The sequence below is a fragment of the Durio zibethinus genome, chromosome 13 (assembly GCF_047325235.1).
Source record: "Durio zibethinus cultivar Kanyao isolate XHJ-2024 chromosome 13, ASM4732523v1, whole genome shotgun sequence".
NCBI lineage: Eukaryota > Viridiplantae > Streptophyta > Magnoliopsida > Malvales > Malvaceae > Durio > Durio zibethinus.
The window spans coordinates 26,230,608-26,251,803 of NC_143174.1; the positions used below are offsets into that span (position 1 = coordinate 26,230,608).

The following is a 21,196-nucleotide window of genomic DNA, read 5'->3' on the forward strand; positions in this document are numbered from 1 at the left end:
ATAAAAATCATAAAGTTGTCACAAATATTTTTGATTTAAGTATGATTGGCCTCCTATATGAATCTATTTATTTTAAAGTTATCTTAACTTAAGTTAAAGTTTTTTTTAAAAAATAAGTTCTGGTCTACATCATCAGAACTAAGGTTTGGGAGTCCATTATGTGTAGATAAGGTTTTAACCTCCCATTGCATCCAAAATTGGTACCACATTAATTATATGCTATATGATTTAAGTCTTATCAAATATGGTTTTTTATCATTCAAATCAATTAATTTCAATCTTTTTTTATTTATTTACACAACATGGTGATGCAAAAATTCTATCAAAATCAAGTCATGCAATCATGTAATAATTAGAAATATCATGTAATAATTAGAAATATCATGCAATAAATATAATATCATGCCAAAAATCAAACCAAGATATCATGCAATGAAACATAAAATCATGCCAAAATCATACCAAAATATCCATGCAATAATATAAGATATCATGCAATAATATAAAATATCATACAATTATATAATGAGTCATGCAGACACTAAATAATCATGCAAATATAATGAATCATGCAAATAATAAATATCATGAAAATAATAAATAATGCAAAAATATAAAATATCATGCAATTATATAATGAGTCATGCAAACACTAAATAATCATGAAAATATAATGAATCATGCAAATAATACATCATATTAATATCACGAAATATGTATATTAAAATATACAATTAATTAAATTCAAGCAAAAATAAAAAAATAAGAATGAAAAAAACTAAATTCATCATGCAAGTAAACTATAAAATCTTATCAAATTTTGTTTTTCTTAAATAAATTATATATTAATAAGATAATTAAAAATAAAAGAATAATAAAAAAAATCTACAAATAAATAGAATGAATAAATAAATAATTAATTATGTACGGAATATAAAAGGGAACAAATATATATATATATATATATATATATATATATATACCTCACTAGTCTGTTGGAATTTATCACAAAGAAAATTTTGATAGCCTAAAAAAATTACTACAGATTACAAGCCTTATGATCTTTTAAGTCTAAATCAACTCCTTTTTATTTCTTCCAAGACTTACACGGTATTGTTGGTGCCTTCTAATATTCTTATTTTGTTTCCCTAACTAAGTAGCATCTCCTATTAATTTTGAAGAATGGTGTCGCTTTCAAGCTTGAATCCATTCAAAATTTTTTCTAAACTCAAAGCTTCGAATTGGTTGATGTTCAGAAAACTCAAAGTTCCATATTGCTTGATGATTGTTGATTCAAAATTTCGTATTGCTTGATGATTGTTGATTCAAAATTTTATCTAGATTTTTTCTTTTTTCAATGACCTCTGTTTGACTTGAAATCAATTGTTGATACCCCTCTTTGATCATAGATTTAAGATCCTTATATAGAGATGAAATCCTAATTTAATTTAGAAACTTTAATTTCACCTAATCTAGAAACAATCTCCGAGATTCAATTTTTTGTAATCTTCCTTTTTTCCATAGTCATTTAATCAATAACTTTTAGAATCTAAAATTGAATCCAAGATCAAATATAAAAGTGAATCAAGATTTCCTACCAATTTCCAAATCCCATGTTTTTCTTTTTATTTTTTATTTTTTATTTTTTATTTGCCAATTGACTTTGACTTTTTTGACTAAAAAAATAAAACTAAAAATTAATCTAAAAAAATTAAATACAAATAAAATTTAAGACTTATTTTTTGAGCCCAAAATTTACTTTTTCATTTAAGGCCTAATTGCACAATAAAATCAAAATTTAAAACCCAATAAATTTTAAAATATTCCTGAATAAAATGGAGTGTCTATGAGAATATAAAAAAGCACCATCTTGAATCCAATCACTAATATCACTTGGAGAATATGAAGAAAAGTGGATGAAAATATTACTGAAATCAAGTGCAGATTAGTCTTGATTTTACGTCCTGAAGCATCCATCATTTTTAGTCTTTTTAATCACCTCTTCTTCCTATCCTATTCAAGTAATTCCTAGCTACTTACATGGCCTCTGTTTCTTTCAACAAAGCTTTTTTGTCATCTTTTTTTCACATAACTCTGTATTGATTATAAAAATCCCATTAGAATCATATATATATATATATTAATTTATCTCTTTGTTCATTTTTTTCTCCAAAATCCTTAAGAGATTCAAATAATAGGCAAGTGGACTTTTTTTTGGATAACTATTTATTATCCAAGAAGTAGTAATCACTGTTACAAGCATTATAATAGTATCTCACTTTTTGTACAACCATATCTCTACTTAATTAACTATTACTGTACGACTATATTTCTGCTTAATTCCCATAATCCTTTCAAACAATGGCTTATTCGATCATTAGTAATGTTGCTTACTCTTATTAATCTTAACTTTGCTACATCTCTTATCTACTTCGCTATTTGCTCTCCTGCCATTTCCCATGAATTTTAGAGCCTTTTATTTTTTTTATACCTAGATCATATATATTTAGGCTCGATTAGAAAAAATAAATAAGGAAAGAGAAAAAAATAGAAAAACATTTTGGCTTTGAGGCTTGAAAAACCTTTTTTAAAGGCAATTATGCCTTGAGGATACAATAAAGCTTTAAATTCTCTAATCAGAAGTAGCAAAAATAATTATATTGAAAAATTTATTTATAATGAATGAATAGACATAAACTTCTATTTAGATGGTTATGACCTTCTGTATAATTATGACATTTATGAATAATAATCTATTTATATTTAAATAGTTATGACCATTTGTTATATAATAATTATTTCTGTTCAAACATAATTATTTAAAATATGAATAAAATTAAATACAAAATTACTTTTATTCATCAATAATTAAATCTTTCTATCCAATGTGTGATGCACCACATTTTAACCTACCAACAATCCCTCACTAGTTTGGAATGTTGGTACTTAATTTTTAACCTTTCATACAAATAAATATTATGAATAGAAGAAAGTATCTCTTGATTTAAACATTCAATTAGCCTATATATCTTAGAATTTTAATGAAGTTGATGGTGTCTACAGATTAAACCTTAACTTCTAATGTTAGAATTGAAAATATAACATACATAATATTTATTTATTCTTCTGTCAAAAGTTTATAACCGCTTTTAGTACTATTATGGTCATGTGCTTATCCTATTCATAAACATTTATAAAAGATACCTTAGTTTTTTTTGTTGAAGCAGCACTAACTCTATATTTATATAGGTAGAGTTTTCATTATATCTTAATTGCTTTAGACAGTTAAAACTCCATTAAGAGTATAAAAACTCATCTTTTCCATGTAATGGATCACACTAGTTTTTAAAATTTGAATAGATTTTACTAGTGCTTAATAGACATATAGCAATAACTTGTTTTTACCCATTAGACTTTGTAATTCAACGTTACTAATTCAAAGTTGGGTTCCCATTATTGATGTCTAATAGTAAGGGTTTAAATCCATTCTACTTGTAGTATTACTAATCAAATATCTTAGAATTCAATTTTCTTTTATAGTAATTACCCTAACTTGAGATTGAATCTCTAATATAATCACTTTAGGCTAATATGTCCAAACTTTTCATTTTGTATATTATTTATATACTCTAGACATTATTGCTTCATTCTTATCATTTTAAAAAATAGTTGGCATTGGTTGTGACCACAACTCTATACTCATAAATTTCAATCATTCTATTTTCATATTTTTGTACATCTTTAATATAATTATACTTATGGTATAATTGGATAAACTTAATGAATAAACCAAACCTTTTTAGTCTTTTTAAGATTTTTAAAGATTTTTTTATGATTTTACTTTAGTAAGTGTCTAAACTTATTAGCTTGTATAATTTGCTCATAAAATTATACTAAAATTTTACAACACTATGGTAGCAATTTTTAATTTATTTTGATTCTTATCACCCCCATCATGTGCAAATACGCATTCTTTTATTAAAAAATGTCTCATTCAATTATCTAGATATCATATATACTTAATCAAGTTGCCATTTTATTTATCTTTTCATTATTTGGTGGTTTTTTTTTTTTTTAATTAGGAGGCTTCTAAATCCACTCTTAATGAAAGATAACTAGCAAATATCTTAATATTTGTATAAAAGTTCTAAAACTTTTATATTTTAACTCAATATAATAGTTTACATTAATAAGTAGATTTTAAATATAATCATGCTTCTATAGTTTCCTTTTAAAACTTTTTATGTTAATTCATAAATATTTATATGAATCTATTTCATCATGGACACTATTAATAATATTTATTACCATGAACAAATCTATTTCCATCACCTAAATGGATCAAATAACATTTCTTTTACTATTATAAAAGTTTTCATATTCACAAGATTTTTGAATTACTCATGACTTCCAAAGTAAATATACTTTGAAAATTTCATTATATAAAATCCTAGATGATAAATCATTTGTACAATCCATGAATATACATAACAAAAAATTATCACAACGTGATCAAGATTGCGGCATTAATTTTGGCTTATGGTTATTCTAAGCTAACTATAATAATCCACATCATACCTACAAATCATGTAGATTTCGTTACTGAAGTTATCTCATTTATAGTGATGGCTTTTAATGAAAACCAACTATCTCAAATGTTATCATGAGTTTCCAATGCATATATTAATTGTCCAGTGGCCAATTCTAAGTTCATTACTATTGAAACCTCTAAACTTGATTTCAAAATTTTATGAGAACTTTATTTCTCCACAATTGTGCAGCCTATATGTGATGCCTTAATCCCACATTAGGATAATCTGAGATTCTGTTATGATATATAAGTAAAGATTTAAAACTAACTTACGAGGCACCTTTTATAGGGCAAAATCATAAAACCTTCGGGTTAAAATGAATAATACCTTATAGGTTAGGTGCGAGTCTCCACAAATGGTATTAAAGTCAAATTTTGATCCTAGAACCTGTGGATTATGGGCCCACCATGCTTCCACTGCGCCACTCTGATATCATTCAAACATAACCCAAAAACATCAAATTGACTTTATAATATTTCTTGCACCAACAAAATCCTTTGTCCATAACATCCCTTACAATGAAGTTTCTAATTTATTCTTATAAACATGTCCATATATGTCTTTAAATTCTTGTAACAATATCACCAAATAACAGCCTTAAAAACATCATATAACTAATTTTTTTCTCTATCTTCGGGTCAAAACAGATAATATCTCGCAGGTTGGGTGGAGGTCTCCATAAAAAGCACCTCATAAGTTTGGGTTTAGATCTTTATATATATATATATATATCATAACAGAACCTCATATTATCTTGATATGGGATTGAGGTGTCACGCTATATATCTCTATTATTTACTACTTTTAATTGGTCATAACATTTTTAGATATATAATAAATTCAAACTTTACTTATAGGACTAATATGCCTATGTACAATAAGAGTCCATAGTATATTTAACTTCAATTTCAAATACTTTTACAATCATTTTGTGATCAATATATTTATATCTAGATCACCATATCAATGCAAGTAATGAAACATGAATCCAAAGAATCATTTTCATAAAAATGTATAAACAATAATTATAATATGAGTTCTACTCATATTTCATGCAAAAATTCATGATGAATTTGCATTGGTTAAATCATTGATTGGCTAACTCTAAGGCTTACGACTTTCATAAACCAATATTATTATCTAAGCCTATATGTATGGTGTATAACTAGCCACATCCTTGTCATTGTCATGAAATTATTGAAAACCTCAAAAACTTATTCACTTTTCATTTTAACAACTTACAAAAGGCCATTTTTTTGGGTACAAGAAGTAAAAATAGCTTAATTGTCTCTAACTAATAATGTACTAATAGGATGGTGGCATTTTATCTCCATAGTCCATATCTTTTTTATATGTGTATATAAAAAAAATTTCATCCTATTCAGTTCATTTTCATAATATATGACAAACTGTACCAATATTCTCCATGCCATCACAAAATGGAATTAAACACATACATGTATTGGTGCCTTTGGAATATTGAATTTGTATGTTCTTTTCTAATTTATAAACATGGCTACTTAGACATTGATGAGCATCCATCAAAATGCTAGTAACTGACAAATGCTTCAATATTTTTAATAACATGCCTTCTCTTTTAATCAGTATCCTATATGAGAAATGCAACAATGCTTTTGTGTAATCATTGATTAACTCTTGGATGGCTACTTATAATTTCCACTTTATGATTATTCATAATACAATTTTATTTTATAAAATCATTTCTAGTGTAATACACCCAGCAGGCCAAATACATGTCACAAATCTTATATTTCTGATAATAACATTTATTTGGTTTATTATCCACCAATTAATCCATGAACCACTATATCTTAATAATAATTATTCATATATATATATCAATTAAATTTTAATTGGTTTTCATGAAAATTGAACACTAGTCAAATTTGAACCAATAATAAATTTTAAAAAATATATCAATATTTGATTTATAAATGACCAACAAAGATAAAACCATACAAATAGCTTGACTCAACTTATTATCTCAATTTTGGTTCCATGATTTAAAAATAAAACTAATCTTGTAGCAAAATCTTATTTTCTACATATATTCTCCACTTACATCTAATTTTTCTAGTAAATTCCTTTACTCATTTTCAATTGTTTTCATAGAAACCATGTGACAAGTTGCCTATTCTATCTATAACTAAGACATGACAATTAAACAATCAACCATTCCATTAAAACCCAATTTAATTTATTACTTGATAACAAGTGATAATTCTTTTGATTGTAGATCAATTCATATATTTCTTTTTTATGTTTTCAAGCTATTTCCCATCTCAGTCTTTAAAAGCATCAGTTTTTCAAATATATATAATACAATTTATTAAACCCAATTATGCAGTCAATTTCAATATATGCATAAACTTATGCAACGTAATCAATATTTTGCATACTATGTTTTGACTTTACACACTAATGAAATTAATTGTTAATGTATTTATCTCATTCAGTCAATCTTGTTTACCAGCAATTATGCCAAAAAAAAAAAAAACTCTAATGAAGATTTTTATGAAAATTAACATTTTCGTCCATGGAAACATTAATTCTTTGACACCTTACGCCTCATCTAATATTGATTTTCAAATCATGCCAATTTCTTTTCCTTGTATCTTCTTCATGCAAAATATAAATTTATCATAATTGCCTTTAAATTGTTAGAAAAAAATAAATAAGGTAAGAGAAAAAAAAAGGAACAGAATATTGGCTTTGAGGTGTGAAAAATACTTTTTTAAAGACAATTATGCCTTTAGAATACAATAAAACCTTAAACTCTCCAATTAGAAGTAATAAAAATTATTATACTAAAATATTTATTTATAATGAATGAACATATATAAACTTCTATTTAAATAATTATGATTTTTTGTATAATTATGACCTTTATGAATAATAATTTAGTTATATTTAAATAATTACGATCATTTGTTATATGATAATTATTTTTGCTTAAACATAATTATTTAAAATATGAATAAAATTAAATACAAAAATTAATTTTATTTATCAATAATTAAATCTTTCTTTCCAACATTGGATGTACCACATTCTAAATTACTAACAAACTCTCCAAGCTAGCCTCTGAATCAAACGCCTTTCCTTTCAACCATCGTATTACCCACAAACTCCTCCTCCATCCTGTCACCTTTCTTTGCAAGTTACAATGATGTAGAATTTGTTTCCAAATTTCCTTTGAATATGTGCAACTAAAGAAAATATGATTCCTGCTCTCCATTTCCTGTTTACAAAGCACACAACCGTCATCTATAGATATCCCCATGATAACAGCCCCATCTTTTGTAGGGAGTTTGTTAAGAGCAACCATCTAAGAAACCATAGCATCTTTAGGAATATGGAGTTTCCACCAAATGAGCCTATGTCAATCCACCTTCTGCTTTCTTTGTCTCAGTACCTCCCAAACACTAGTTGTGGAGTAACTTGTGCTTATAGTGTTCCATACAACTCCATCCTCTGTCTGCATTAAGAATCTGTAAGCAATGCTCCTCAATTTTAGCAGTTTCTTCATGGCCCAACTATGACTTGATATGCTAGGATTTCCCATTTACTACGTCCCTTGAGCACATAACTCGGTATCTATGCTATCCACAGTGATCCGGCTTGTGACCAGAGTAGCCTAATGATATAGGCAAGTGGACTTTTGTGTCCTACATATATATATATATATATATATATATATATATATATATATATATTGAGTTGTTTTTTGGGTATGGGAACATGAGAAAACCAACATTAATTTTCTACTGCATGCCTTGTGAAACTAAAACAGAAGGTGATGTCTCTCTCAGTCACTATCTTTCATGGATGATCGATCAGGTACTAAACATGGTATGTTGTTGGGTAGAAGACCCAAACTCAGAGGGATACAACTGTCACCTTTCCAGAATTAAAGATTACCTTTGGATTGCCGAAGATGGCATGAAAATGCAGGTATACTCGGTTACAATCTTGCTTTCTTTTCTTGTACAGATTGGATCAGATTTTCGCCTACCTCACTAACAGAATTTTGTTTGGTCAAATTAATTCGATGGTTATATATATATATATATGTATATAAAATTAAAGATGAACAAATTATTAAATGGTAATTTCCATCATGCAGGGATACAATGGATCTCAATTATGGGATGTTGCTTTCTCTGTTCAATCAATCTTGGCAACCGACCTTGTCGAGGAATATGGTTCAATGCTTAAGAAAGCTCACAACTTCATAAAAAATACACAAGTATTGGTTATCGACATCTATAATAATGTTTTTAGTATAATAATAATAATAATAATAATAATAATAATAATAATAATAATAATAATAGTAAGTTGTATTATTTCTCAACCATCAAATTACATTGTTCTACAATATTTTTAAGTAATATAATATTAGGTTAATTAAAAGTGCATGACTAATTAATCAAATTGAATGTTGTCTTAATTTAGGTCAAAGAAAACAGTGGCGGCGACCTTAATTTCTGGTATCGCCACATTTCAAAGGGAGGATGGCCTTTCTCAACTCCAGATAATGGTTGGATTGTCTCAGATTGCACATCAGAAGGATTGAAGGTAAATATTTAATTTCTTAATCCACATGGTGACTCTAAGGAGAAATATATATGATCTATGTTTAACAATTCCAGATTGTTTTGTAGGCAGCACTTTTGTTATCAACAATGCCATCTGACATCGTTGATGTAAAGGTTACAACACCAGATCGATTATATGAGGCTGTTAATGTGATTTTATCTTTACAGGTAACATATTATACTTAATTTTCATTTACTAATTTATCGATATATTAAGGTTTTTACTGATTTGTGGTTACATGTGTGTAATGACATATGTCCTTTTAATTTAGATGGTGTTACACTTGGCAAGAATTTATTGGTTATTAAACACCTAGCAGTCTCTCCAAATCCGTTAGTAGAACTGGAATTCATTGGCCAAAAAACAGGACTGGAATACATAGATAGCGTTTGATAGTTAAGTATAAGAATGCACATTTTTTTGGGTAGTATACAATTTTTTTTAAGTTTAGGTATCAAATTACAATTTCACATAATCTGGGTACTATTTTTTGTAATTAACTCTTTTATGAAGTAGAGTGTCACAAAAACATGCAATGTAACAAAGGGTAAAACACAAAACCTGTATGACTAATGGAGTAGAATCAACCCAATGCTTGACAAGTTATATGAAAGGTAAGAACTTGGTTGACATAAAAAAAAATGATTATAAGAGAATAGTGAGGAAAACGTTTTCTATGAATCAAAGAACAAAGACAGCAATAACATTTTTTTTTTCTCTTTTGAAATTACTTATATATCAATGGAAATTATATATATAAAAAAAAACTCCACATTCATATATATATATATATGTTGTCTATTTAAATAATTTTGTTGGCTTAACAGTTTCACATTTATCTATTTTTTATTTATATATAATTAATGGACACGTCAATTTATAAAATTTTTATACTTGTTTGCGAACATATTATGTAGATAAATAGTATTCCTTCATAATTAACCGCAATATTTAGCATTTTGCTTATTCTTAATTCACAGAATAACAGTGGTGGTTTTGCATCATATGAGCTCACGAGATCTTATGCATGGTTGGAAGTAAGAATTAATAGTTTTTCATTCATTTATATCCACGTTCTAATTAATTAATAAATGAGAGATGATTTTGTTTGAGTTTAAACCTTTTTTCTCCTGTATTACAGATGTTCAATCCAGCTGAAATGTTTCGAGATATAATCATTGACTATCAGTAAGATAGGAAAATATTTGTTTTAAGTTTTCTTACTATATATGTTTTTCTTTTTGGTTGGGGAGTGACAACTGATTGTTCTGTTATTACTAACATGCACCGCGTAATTTCAATATATTTCGAGCACGCATATATATCATGGATCTTTTCTTTGCTACGGCTAGCTTTGTAACCTTTGGGTTACATAAAATGTGCTTTACTGTAATCACTCAAAAATTTGATAATTTTAGGTATGTGGAATGCACTTCGGCAGCAATTCAAGGCCTTAAATTATTTCTCAAGCTGTATCCAAGTTACAAAAAGAAAGAAATAGAAGCTTGCATTGGCAAAGCAATCAACTTCGTTGAGAGTATACAACTACCTGATGGATCATGGTATCTTTCTCTAACTGTTTATTGGCACATATTTTATTCTTGAGAATTATATAGACCCATATCTAAGGTACGTAATTAAGATAAATCAAATCAATCCAAGGAATTATGACATTAATCACTGAACAAGGAAGATACATATATATATATATATATATATATATAGTTCTTTCATAGTTCAAAGAGCTAGCTAGCTAAGAACAAGCTTTAATTTATGGGCAGATCTAGAGGCGATATATAAGATACCCCTCTTTAGATGACAAATTGTAGCACTCAACCTCACCAAATCCTAACCATCACACCTAGCTAATATTCTGTGTCATGTTTTTACACGCTATTACAAATAATAATATAAAAATATTTATTGTTTTTACCGTTAAAAATTTTGTAGATGGCTCGAGAGCTTAAGTTTTCAAAAAATCAACTCGATCGGCTTAGAACATGGATTTTTATTTGAACCATCATCCTATCTACTTCCTTTGTTGAAAGAATTTTTGTCAAAAACTGTAAATTGGGTGATCTGATACTAGCTAGTTCCTTTTAGAATTAGGTCCTAACGTATTTGATCTTATAATACAGCAAATCTATTTATAAAAAGAAATGAATATAGAACCAGAAACACAAGAACTTACATAACTCTTGATAGCTTATGTATATCCACGAGAAGAAATAGTAAAAATTTGCATTGTTTTATCAATTAAAAAACAGAATTTATACTGATTGAACAAGGCAATTTTACCAAATTCACGTTAACACACTCGATAACCATTTCTTGCACTAGTATGAGACCTCCCACTTTGTTGTTATCATAAGAATTTTTAAATTTGCGAGGTAATTGAAAGATGTAGTTTTTTTTATTTATTGATAATAGTAAATATAATATAAAAATAAAATAAAAATATTATTCAAAAAAATAAAAAAGAAATATAAAGCTGCACAAAGAATAAAAATTTAAAAATAAATTATAAAAATGTAACAAATAAATTAGGAGTTGATTTTTTTAATTTATTTTGATTGTTTTACTCTCGTCGTGTTCTAAAAACAGACATTAAATTATATAAAAATATATGAAATTTTGTGTCAGGATATTTTAAGAAAATAAAATAACTGTTAGATATAAATTAATTACACAATCCATTATTGAATTGCCACCTCTAAAAGAAAGAGTAATCATTAACCATCATACCATATCTTTAATTTTTATTGTAAGTTCAAAAACATGGTTTTCTCAAACTTCTCAAGCCAAACTCCTTTATTTTATGTAATCACTACTTCGCTCTTTTTTTCATTATTCCTCTTTCCTCAATTGGTCTTTCTCCTCTCTGATTCTAGATGCTTTCATCTTTTTTAATTCAATCCATAATCATTAAAAACACTTTAATACTTTCAACAATAAAAAAATTTTCAACCCTATCTTTAGGTAGGATATATGTCAAGAACCATTCTTCTAATAAAAATGTACAAATATATTTTTTTTATTTTATATAGAAGTAACTTTCAAGTTTCAATTGAAACTTTGGAAACTTATTTTTGTTTAATCTTTTCTTTCATTGTCCTTTTAATTAATAAAAAAATAAATTTAAACCAATTGAAATCAACCATGTAAAAATAAATAACTCTTATGAGATTGTTTTTAATACACGTAATAGATTAAAAAGTAAATAAACAAAGTTTTTAAAAAAAAAATTTCTTACGTTTAAATCGATCATCCAAAAGAAAACAAAAAAAATCAGTAACTATTATTTAGTTATGTGGCATTAAGAACCATGCAGTTACCTGCAGATCCATGTATTTTCGTATCCAAATTCATTCACTTGTCTTCTAGCCAGCACCTAAGCCCATAACAGATTCAATTCAACAGGGTTGGACAACTATAAAATGAAAAGATATTAGTCATTAACTCAAAAATAAAGGCTAATATGATCATTTCATTCTAGAGTACAACTGTCAAACTCGAAAGCTTTTCAGGATACTTTTTATCTATAAACAAAAAAGAAACCAGTAACGATTATTTAGTCACGTTGCTTTAGTCATTAACTAAAAAATAAAAGTTAATATGGTTTTTTCATTATAGAGTACAGTTGTCAAATTCTAAAACTTTTGAGGATGCTTTTTATTTATAGTTTATAGATATTACGTTCTAAAAGTCATGCATATTTTATTCTAGCATATGATCTAAGAAACAAAGTAGCTAGGAATAAGTTGAAAAATTACGCAAACAACAACATAGGAAAAACCATAAAGAAATTAGGCAAACAAAAACACACAAAAATTTACATGATTAAGTCACTTGCTTACGTTTCGAAATGAATAGTTATACGGTTAAAAAAATTAAAGTACAATAAAATCTTTACCGAAATTAATGTAAAGGCGGTTTGGATGCTTACAAAAATAATTATACGAACTCACTCTTGGTCTAAGCTCCATCTAAAGTCAAAGACAGAGCTACAATAAGGTGTTTCTCTTTAAAACTTTCCAAAAGTATATATTATGAGTATTTTATGGTCAAAAGAGTAGTCTAGGTTGAGAAATCTACCTATTAGATAAAAAAATTACGAAGTAACCACTAAACTTTTTTTTATTTAAGTGTGATTGATCACTTATGTGAATTTATCATTTTTAAGGTCGTCCTAAGTGTAAACTAAGAGTTCTTAAAAAAAATAAATTTTAATTTACATAATCAAAACAAATGTTCGAAAATCGCTTATATATAGAGAATGTATTAGCACCTTTTTATACTCAAAATTGATGCCAAATTAATTATGTGTTATCTGATTTAAGTTTTATCCAAGATAGTTTTTATCATACAAATTAATCAATTCTAATCTTTTTATTTATTTATAAAACATTGTGGTACAAAAAATTTATCAAAATATCAAACAGTCATGCAATAAATATTAAATCATATCATACTAAAATTATCATGCAAAAATATTATAAATTATACCAAATATCACGTAATAATATCATGCCTAGATCATGTTAAAATATTCATGCAAAAATGTAATGCAAATATATCAATTATCATATAATAATAACAATCATATAAATATATAATCTCATGCAAGTATATTATCATGTAATAATATAAAATATTATGCAAATATATTAATAACCATTCATGCAAATATATAATCATGAAATCAAATATAATCACACAAAAATATTAGTAATTATGTATAATCATGCAATTAAATATCATTCAAATATAATATTAATTATGCAATAATATATAATATCATATCATGCAATAAGTATAAAATTATGCAATAATGATAAATTAATAAATAAATAACTATGTAAATAAATATATTAATAATCATAAAATCACACAAATAAATAAATTAATAATCATGCAAATTGACGTGCAATTAAATATATAATCATGCAATTATCAATATAAAACATGCAATTAAATATATTATCATGCAAATAATAATATAAATCATGCAAATAAACATATAATTAAATACATAATAATGCAAATAAACATGTAATTAAATATATGATCATGCAAATAAATATATTAATAATCAAGCAATTAAATGTATTAATAATCATGCAATTGAATTAAATATAATCATACAAATAAATATATTAATAATCATGCAAATATATTAATAAATCACATAAATAAATATATTAATCATACAAATAAATATATTAGGCAAATAAGTTATCATGCAAATATAATATTAGTCATGCAAATTCATGCAAAAATAAATACTATGCAATAAATATAAAAATACGAGTAAGCAATTAAATATTATAAAAGTTATAAAAAAATCACCAAAAAAAAAAAAGAAAACATTACCTTAATGGTTTTCAACAATTTTTCATCTTTCAAACACTGATACTTCCTACTATAAATCTTAGCCTTATTTCCAAAAACTCCAATTAAATCTTCTTGTAAAAATTTTTTTTGCTTGATTGCTTTTTCCTTGTTGATTTAAAAGTTTATCCAAATTTTCTCTCTTTTCAATGATCTCTGTTTGATTTTGAAGTGAAATGTTGTGAGGCCCCCTCTTTGATCATAGATTTAAGGTCTTTATATAGGGATTGAATTCCTTTCGATTTGGAAGAAATTAATTCAACCATATCTAGGATTTCTCTTAAAATTTTATTTTCTATGTAATCTTTCCTTTTTTTAATAGATTGAGCCCAAAGTCTTTCCAAAATTATTCAATTATTAAAGTTAAAATCTGATATAAAATCTAAGAGTTGAATTGAATCCAAGATTTTTCATGCAAAATCCAATAAATTTTTTTATTTTTACCCTTTTTTTATTTTTTTTTACCAATTGACTTTAACTCTTTTGACTAAAAAAATTAAAATAAAAAATTAAAATACAAATAAAATTTAGGGCTTAATCTTTGGGCCCAAAATTCACATTTTCAATTAAGGCCTAATTGCACAATCAAAATTAAAATTTGAAGCTTAATGAATTTTGAAAAATCCTTGGACAAAATAAGGTGTCTACAATTATTTTGTGCATTTTCTATGAAACATGAATTGTACAAATAAAAAAAAAATCCATTTTGTTTGGGTAAAAAAATAAAAAAAAAAATTGCAAAGGCTCCTCTTCAGAGGTTTGAAACTTTTTTTTTTTTAAATGCTTCCCTACAATTGAGGCTTTGAAACTTTTGGAAATAAAATACTCCATCACAACTGCGGTTTCGAAACTTTTAAAAATAAAATGCTCACTCACAAGTGAGGCTTTAGAACTTTTGAAAAATAAAATGTTCCCTCACAACTGAGGCTGTGAGACTTTTGAAAATAAAATGCTCTCTCACAACTAATCCCCCACAACTGAGGCTTTGAAACTTTGAAAAATAAAATGCTCTCCCACAACTGAAGCTTTGAAACTTTTAGAAAATAAAATGAGATCATTCTTACCTTTGAAAAAGCTCCTCCCTAATAGAGGCATTGAAACTTAAAAAAAATCTTCCTTTAAATTGAGTTTCTATATCTCATCTGAATCATCATTGATTACTTTCCAATGTCTCTTTTCAAAATTATTTTCTCATCTAGTTTTTCCTTCATACTTTCCAAACATATGCAATGAATGCATGGAATGAATGAAAATATTTTCCACAATTCTTAAATTCAATTTTAAGATTCAAACTTTAATTTTTCTTCCTTTCAAACATGCATGATGTATGGGATGAATATGATGAATACAATGTGTGCTTACAATGAATGCATGAGCCAAAGATTTTTCAAAATTCTATCATAATTTTACAACTTAAACTTTGATCTTTCTTTTCCAAACATGAAGTGCATGAGTGCAATAAATGTGATGATATATGCAACATGAATGTAGTGAATACAATACATGAATGCAAAATTCCTATCCAATTTCAAACTTTAGACTTTTTTTTTTCAAATATGCATGATGAATGCTATGAATAAGTGCAATATTCTCAGTATGATGAATGCATATAATGCATATGGTGAATGAAATATATGCTATACAATTCATTTATCTTTTCAATTATCGTAAATTAGAGGATTTTCAAGACTCTTGATTTATCTTCTTACCTCTTTTAACTTATTAACACTTATAGTTTTCAACATGAGCTATCATACATTATCAAGTAGTCTTATCTGTTATATCATCCAAATCCAAAGTTTCCTTCTTTCAATGGGCTTCTCATCATGTTTTTCTTCAACTTCTTTGGAGTTGGCCAACAAATGTATTAATTGATTTATGACCCAAAATTCCTCTTCATTAGCTTCATCATTTGATTTCAACATTTAAAATGTTTTTTTTTTTTCATTTGTAAGTCACAAGGATCAACATCATTTTAAACTTATTTCATCTTTCACATTTCATTTTCAATATCCCTAGTCACTTTGAAATAATGTAAGGATATTTCATAATAGTCATTCATTTATTCATCATCATTTGAATTCAATACCAAATATAATCCATCACATTTCTTTAATTTATCATGGGAAGAAATAAATGGTGAAGAATAAGAAAAATAAAAGAAACGGTATTCATTATTATAACTAGTAAAGAATAAATAGGAAAAGAAATCATTTTAGGATAAATCATCAAATTAAATGCTAGGAAAGGTAAACAACATCTAAGATAATGAATATTCATATACTTCTAAACAAATTAATTCTGAATTCTTTTTCAATAACTCATTCCATTGATATTTTTGATCTTTCATCAATTCAAGCATTATCTTTATTTTTTGGGAATCCTTATCAATGTAGTTTTTCAAGTTTCCTTTTTGTTACTTAAACCACCTTTTTGGGTTTTCAATTTAAATTCTTCTTTTTCTTTCTTTTTTCTTCCTCATTCTTTCTTTTTTTTTTTTAACTTTTTTTTGCACATCTTTTTCTTCTTATTTTCTTTTTTCTTTTAATCCATTAATGACATTTTGATCAAAAATTTCAACATTCCTATTATAAGTTTGTCGTAGTTCAATTCATGACTCTTAATTTTGGGTATTCATATTCGATCAAAATAAACTTTTAAAGGATGTACCGTAGGCTAGGGTGACAGGTTATGAAAGAAATGAATAAAATAAGCCTAAAATTAATTTAAAGGGTTATAAACCAAAGGATCATTTATTATCATATGGAGTAGCTTGATTTTTTTTTCACATTCTTTATCAATTCTCTCTTTTTCATTTTTTTCTTTTTTTTCACATTTTTTATTTGTATTTTTCATCCTTTTTCAAAAAGGATCTGAACACCATAAAGGTTTTTTTATTTTTTTATTTTTTTGCCTTTGAAATTATTAGAGATCTTCACTTTTTTTTTGTTTTTCTCTTTGTAATCAAGCCTTTTTCAAACTTTATCCCTCAACATGGAGGATAATCCTTGATTAGCATTTCTTCTAAAGAAAATCCAATAGGCTCAAATAAGATAGCAAATGGATAATTTTACTCCTTGTGTGAAAGGTAAAAAAAAAATGATCATTTCTCATTTTAAATATGAATACTCTAAATGAAGAATATTTATTGACTAAGGGCAAACTTGTGAGTGAACTATCATAAAAAAGTCACACATTATATCATTTTCATTTATGAATGAGTGAAATCTCATGCTAGTTTCGTTTCGTGAAACCTGTCTTCTTTTGTTTCAATGATCTCAACAGATTAAGAGTCTCGACTTATTAATTCCATCAATATAAATGATGTTTTTAAAATTGAATCTTGAATTATTGTTATGGTTGTCTGAACATTCATTACTTAAAACATAAGAGTGGGTGAAATGTGAAAGGTATGTATATAAAAGTAATGGAACAAATGAGAAAATATAATGAAAATGCATGTTTCACTTTATTGAAATGATGAAAGATAAATAAAAGACTGACATAAAAGACTCGAATGTTCCAAATTTGCATTATTTCTTAAAGTTCCTAAAGTGATAGATATTTATAAAAACTCCCTCAAAATTATGCCCCAGTGTGGTTAAGCATGATGACATATGTTCTTGCTTTTTGATCAGAATTCACCAATCTATTTTTGATCAAACTTTGCACTTTATACTTCAATGTTGTTCAATTTTCTATAGAATGGTCAGCAATCTTAGGATGATAGTCATAAGTAGTATTAGCCACATACCACTTAGAGTAGAGAGGCTTTATAGGTTATGAATAAATTGGTGCAATCAAATAGTTCTCAATAAGTTGAAGAAATAGCTCGATTTATGTCATAGGAATTGGATCTATAGGAGCTCTTTATCTTTTCACCCCATTCTTAGGTTGAGTAATTGGCCAAGAGTTGGGTGACTGTATGACTGGTTGATGAGCATAAGGACTTAGGAGATATTGTTGATGGTTGGATAGTAAAGTTGTTACATCATGTAAGAAGAATATAGGGTGAAGCTTTCAACTTATTGCCTCTCATAAATAATAGCTTGAGCATCTCTTTTTTTCTTTTTTAGCATAGCCTATTTTTTTACATTATCACCTTCAAGGTTTTTATTCTTGATGATATTTATAATAATCTCTCCAGAAATTACCAAATCATTGAAATTTTTAGTAGCATTTTCAATCATCCTTTTATAGTAAGGAGCCTTAAAAGTATTAACAAGCAAGATTGTGGTCTCCTTTTCAATGAATGAAGGTTGAGCTTAGGTAGCAAAATCTCTCCATCTCTGGGTATATTCTTTAAAACTTTTAGTATCCTTCATTTACATCATTTGTAGAAACATATGATCTCATGTTAGATCTATAATGTATTTGTATTGTGTAATAAAAACATTTGTAAGTTTTCTACATCTATGGACGCAAGATCTATCAGTTTTACATGCCACCTAATAGTTGACCTAGTAAAATTGTCTTAAAAAATATGGATGAGTAACTTTTCATTATGAGCAACTTTTTATTATAAATGTATACAACCATCTTACGATAATACATTGTAATATGTGTAATAGGATATTTGATCCCATCATACTTTTCAAACTTGGGCATTTAAAACTTTGGTGGAATCATGACATCAAGAACTAGCATAATCCAGTAACATCCATTGACCCATAAAAGTTTGTTCTTTCAATGGCTCTAAGCCTATCTTCTATTAGATCTATCTTTTGAGTTTTAGAGCTTTTTTTTAGTTTCAACAGAACCAATCTGTAATTTTTCTTGCTCTTTGAAATCATCAAGATTTAAAACTTGTGTAGGATCAGATGTCTTAATGTCAAGAATATGGGTAATGAGAGTAAGAATAGTAGTTGTTGGCATGTCAATCTATACATAATGCTAGTTTGTAGTGAATGGCATTTGGTGCTGGGTTTCTTAAGATGTATGTGCTGAATATGAGCCAAAGTCAGGAGAATATAATAGATTAATCTCATTTTGTAACACCACCTCTTCCACCATTTTCTTTTCTTTATTCATGTTCTTTAGCAACTTAGTAATAGTTTCCAACTATCCCTTCAATTCTTTTTCTATTTTTTCTAGCTTTTAAAGGTAAATAGTATTTTCTTCTTCCATGATCCTTGCTTGATATCTAGTGTTGTAGTGCCTCAAATTATTTGAAGATTGAGCTATCTTTAAACCTTGATTTTTCATAATTTTTAAGAATTAAGATGACTTATTATCATGCGCTTTAGAGAGATGTTTATGTATGAATGCATGAATGCAATAAGGATGATTTACCACATAACAATTGTTAACCAAGAAAATCTTCATTGAATTAAAAGTTATTTCTAACCAAATTCAATATTACATCCATGAAAAGTTTAAAGTTTATTGTGGAAAAAAATGTATTGGCATTGCATTTCATTAGGGAAAGCTAGTAATTCTTGGCCATAAGTTCCCATCGGTGGTACCTTTGTCTTCTATTCTTTAACTTTTTCTACCATGTCTTTGGCTTTATAGGTAGCCATAGTGATTTGGTCAAGCAGGCATTCTAATTGGTTATGCTTTCTCACATATGCTTTCTTGGCTTATTCACATTTTTCATTCACAACACCCATTTGTGTTTCAATTTCAATCACTACCTCATTGAGCATTTGGATGTGCTTTTGTGCTTCGGTGAGTGCTTTATCTTTTTCTTGCATATTTGCTTGTAATCCACTTTTTTTAAAACTTAGGCTAACTCACGAATTAGTGGATAACTGTGTGATGTTGAGATTAGAAAAAAAAGATTCTTCTATTCATCTCTTTCTTGTTTGAGTGCTTAAACCTTTTTGTCCATTTTTTCTTCTTACTCTTTTTTTCGCTTTTTGATTTCAAGCTCCAATTCATCTTTTTCAAATTAGAGTTTTCTTTTAGTGGTTTTCACTACCAATAAGGGATCAAGATGTGGTGATTTTATTAGGCCATTTAAAGTTGTTTCTTCAGGGATTTTAATGTCTTTACCTCACCTAATGTGCCGCACAAAATACTTATGGAAACTTCATTTGAGTGCCTTCTTTTATTTTTCTTTTGAGGTTAAATTTCAAGCTTGCAAGGCTTTGGCTATCTTTATGGAAACATCAATTTCAACATATGAGAACTCTATTTTACTATGTCTGAAAGTGGTTGGGATAAATTGTTCATAGTCATATTATCTTTGCATCATGATGAAAGAATAACTCACTGTACCTTAAAGGCCTAAAAGAGGAACCTAAAACTTATCTTCACAACCATATAACACTGGTCCATAAAGCATCCAAAGAGCTCTCCATATCACATTTTGGCTAGTGAGCTTGCATAGAAATAAGGTTCATGCTTCATTGGATTTTTTTGTAGGCCATTAAATTTCACAGAATTCCTTAATAAAAATACTTGCAGAGAAATATGGCTGGCAAAATTTACGAATGCTATTTTCGATATGTCTTTTCATTGAAATGGTTAACAATTGAGCACATTCAATAAAATAGCCCTTTTCATTTCAGCGACAATGATTTAAAGATCTAATAGTTTTAGCAAAATTGTAAGAATATGGTTGATTTGGTAATCAAGTTCATCAA

At 26.9% G+C, this 21,196-nt stretch overlaps 1 protein-coding gene across 1 annotated transcript in view; it reads left to right on the plus strand.

Annotated features, from left to right (window-relative positions):
* The window catches only part of LOC111303485 (cycloartenol synthase-like), a 57,127-nt gene that overhangs the window by 29,776 nt on the left and 6,155 nt on the right, over positions 1–21,196 (plus strand). The window contains exons 8-14 of the mRNA XM_022899790.2: positions 8,454–8,567; positions 8,740–8,862; positions 9,072–9,194; positions 9,281–9,382; positions 10,196–10,252; positions 10,357–10,403; positions 10,634–10,777. Of these exons, the coding sequence (XP_022755525.2) occupies positions 8,454–8,567; positions 8,740–8,862; positions 9,072–9,194; positions 9,281–9,382; positions 10,196–10,252; positions 10,357–10,403; positions 10,634–10,777 (710 nt within the window). The remainder of the gene's footprint in view (positions 1–8,453; positions 8,568–8,739; positions 8,863–9,071; positions 9,195–9,280; positions 9,383–10,195; positions 10,253–10,356; positions 10,404–10,633; positions 10,778–21,196) is intronic.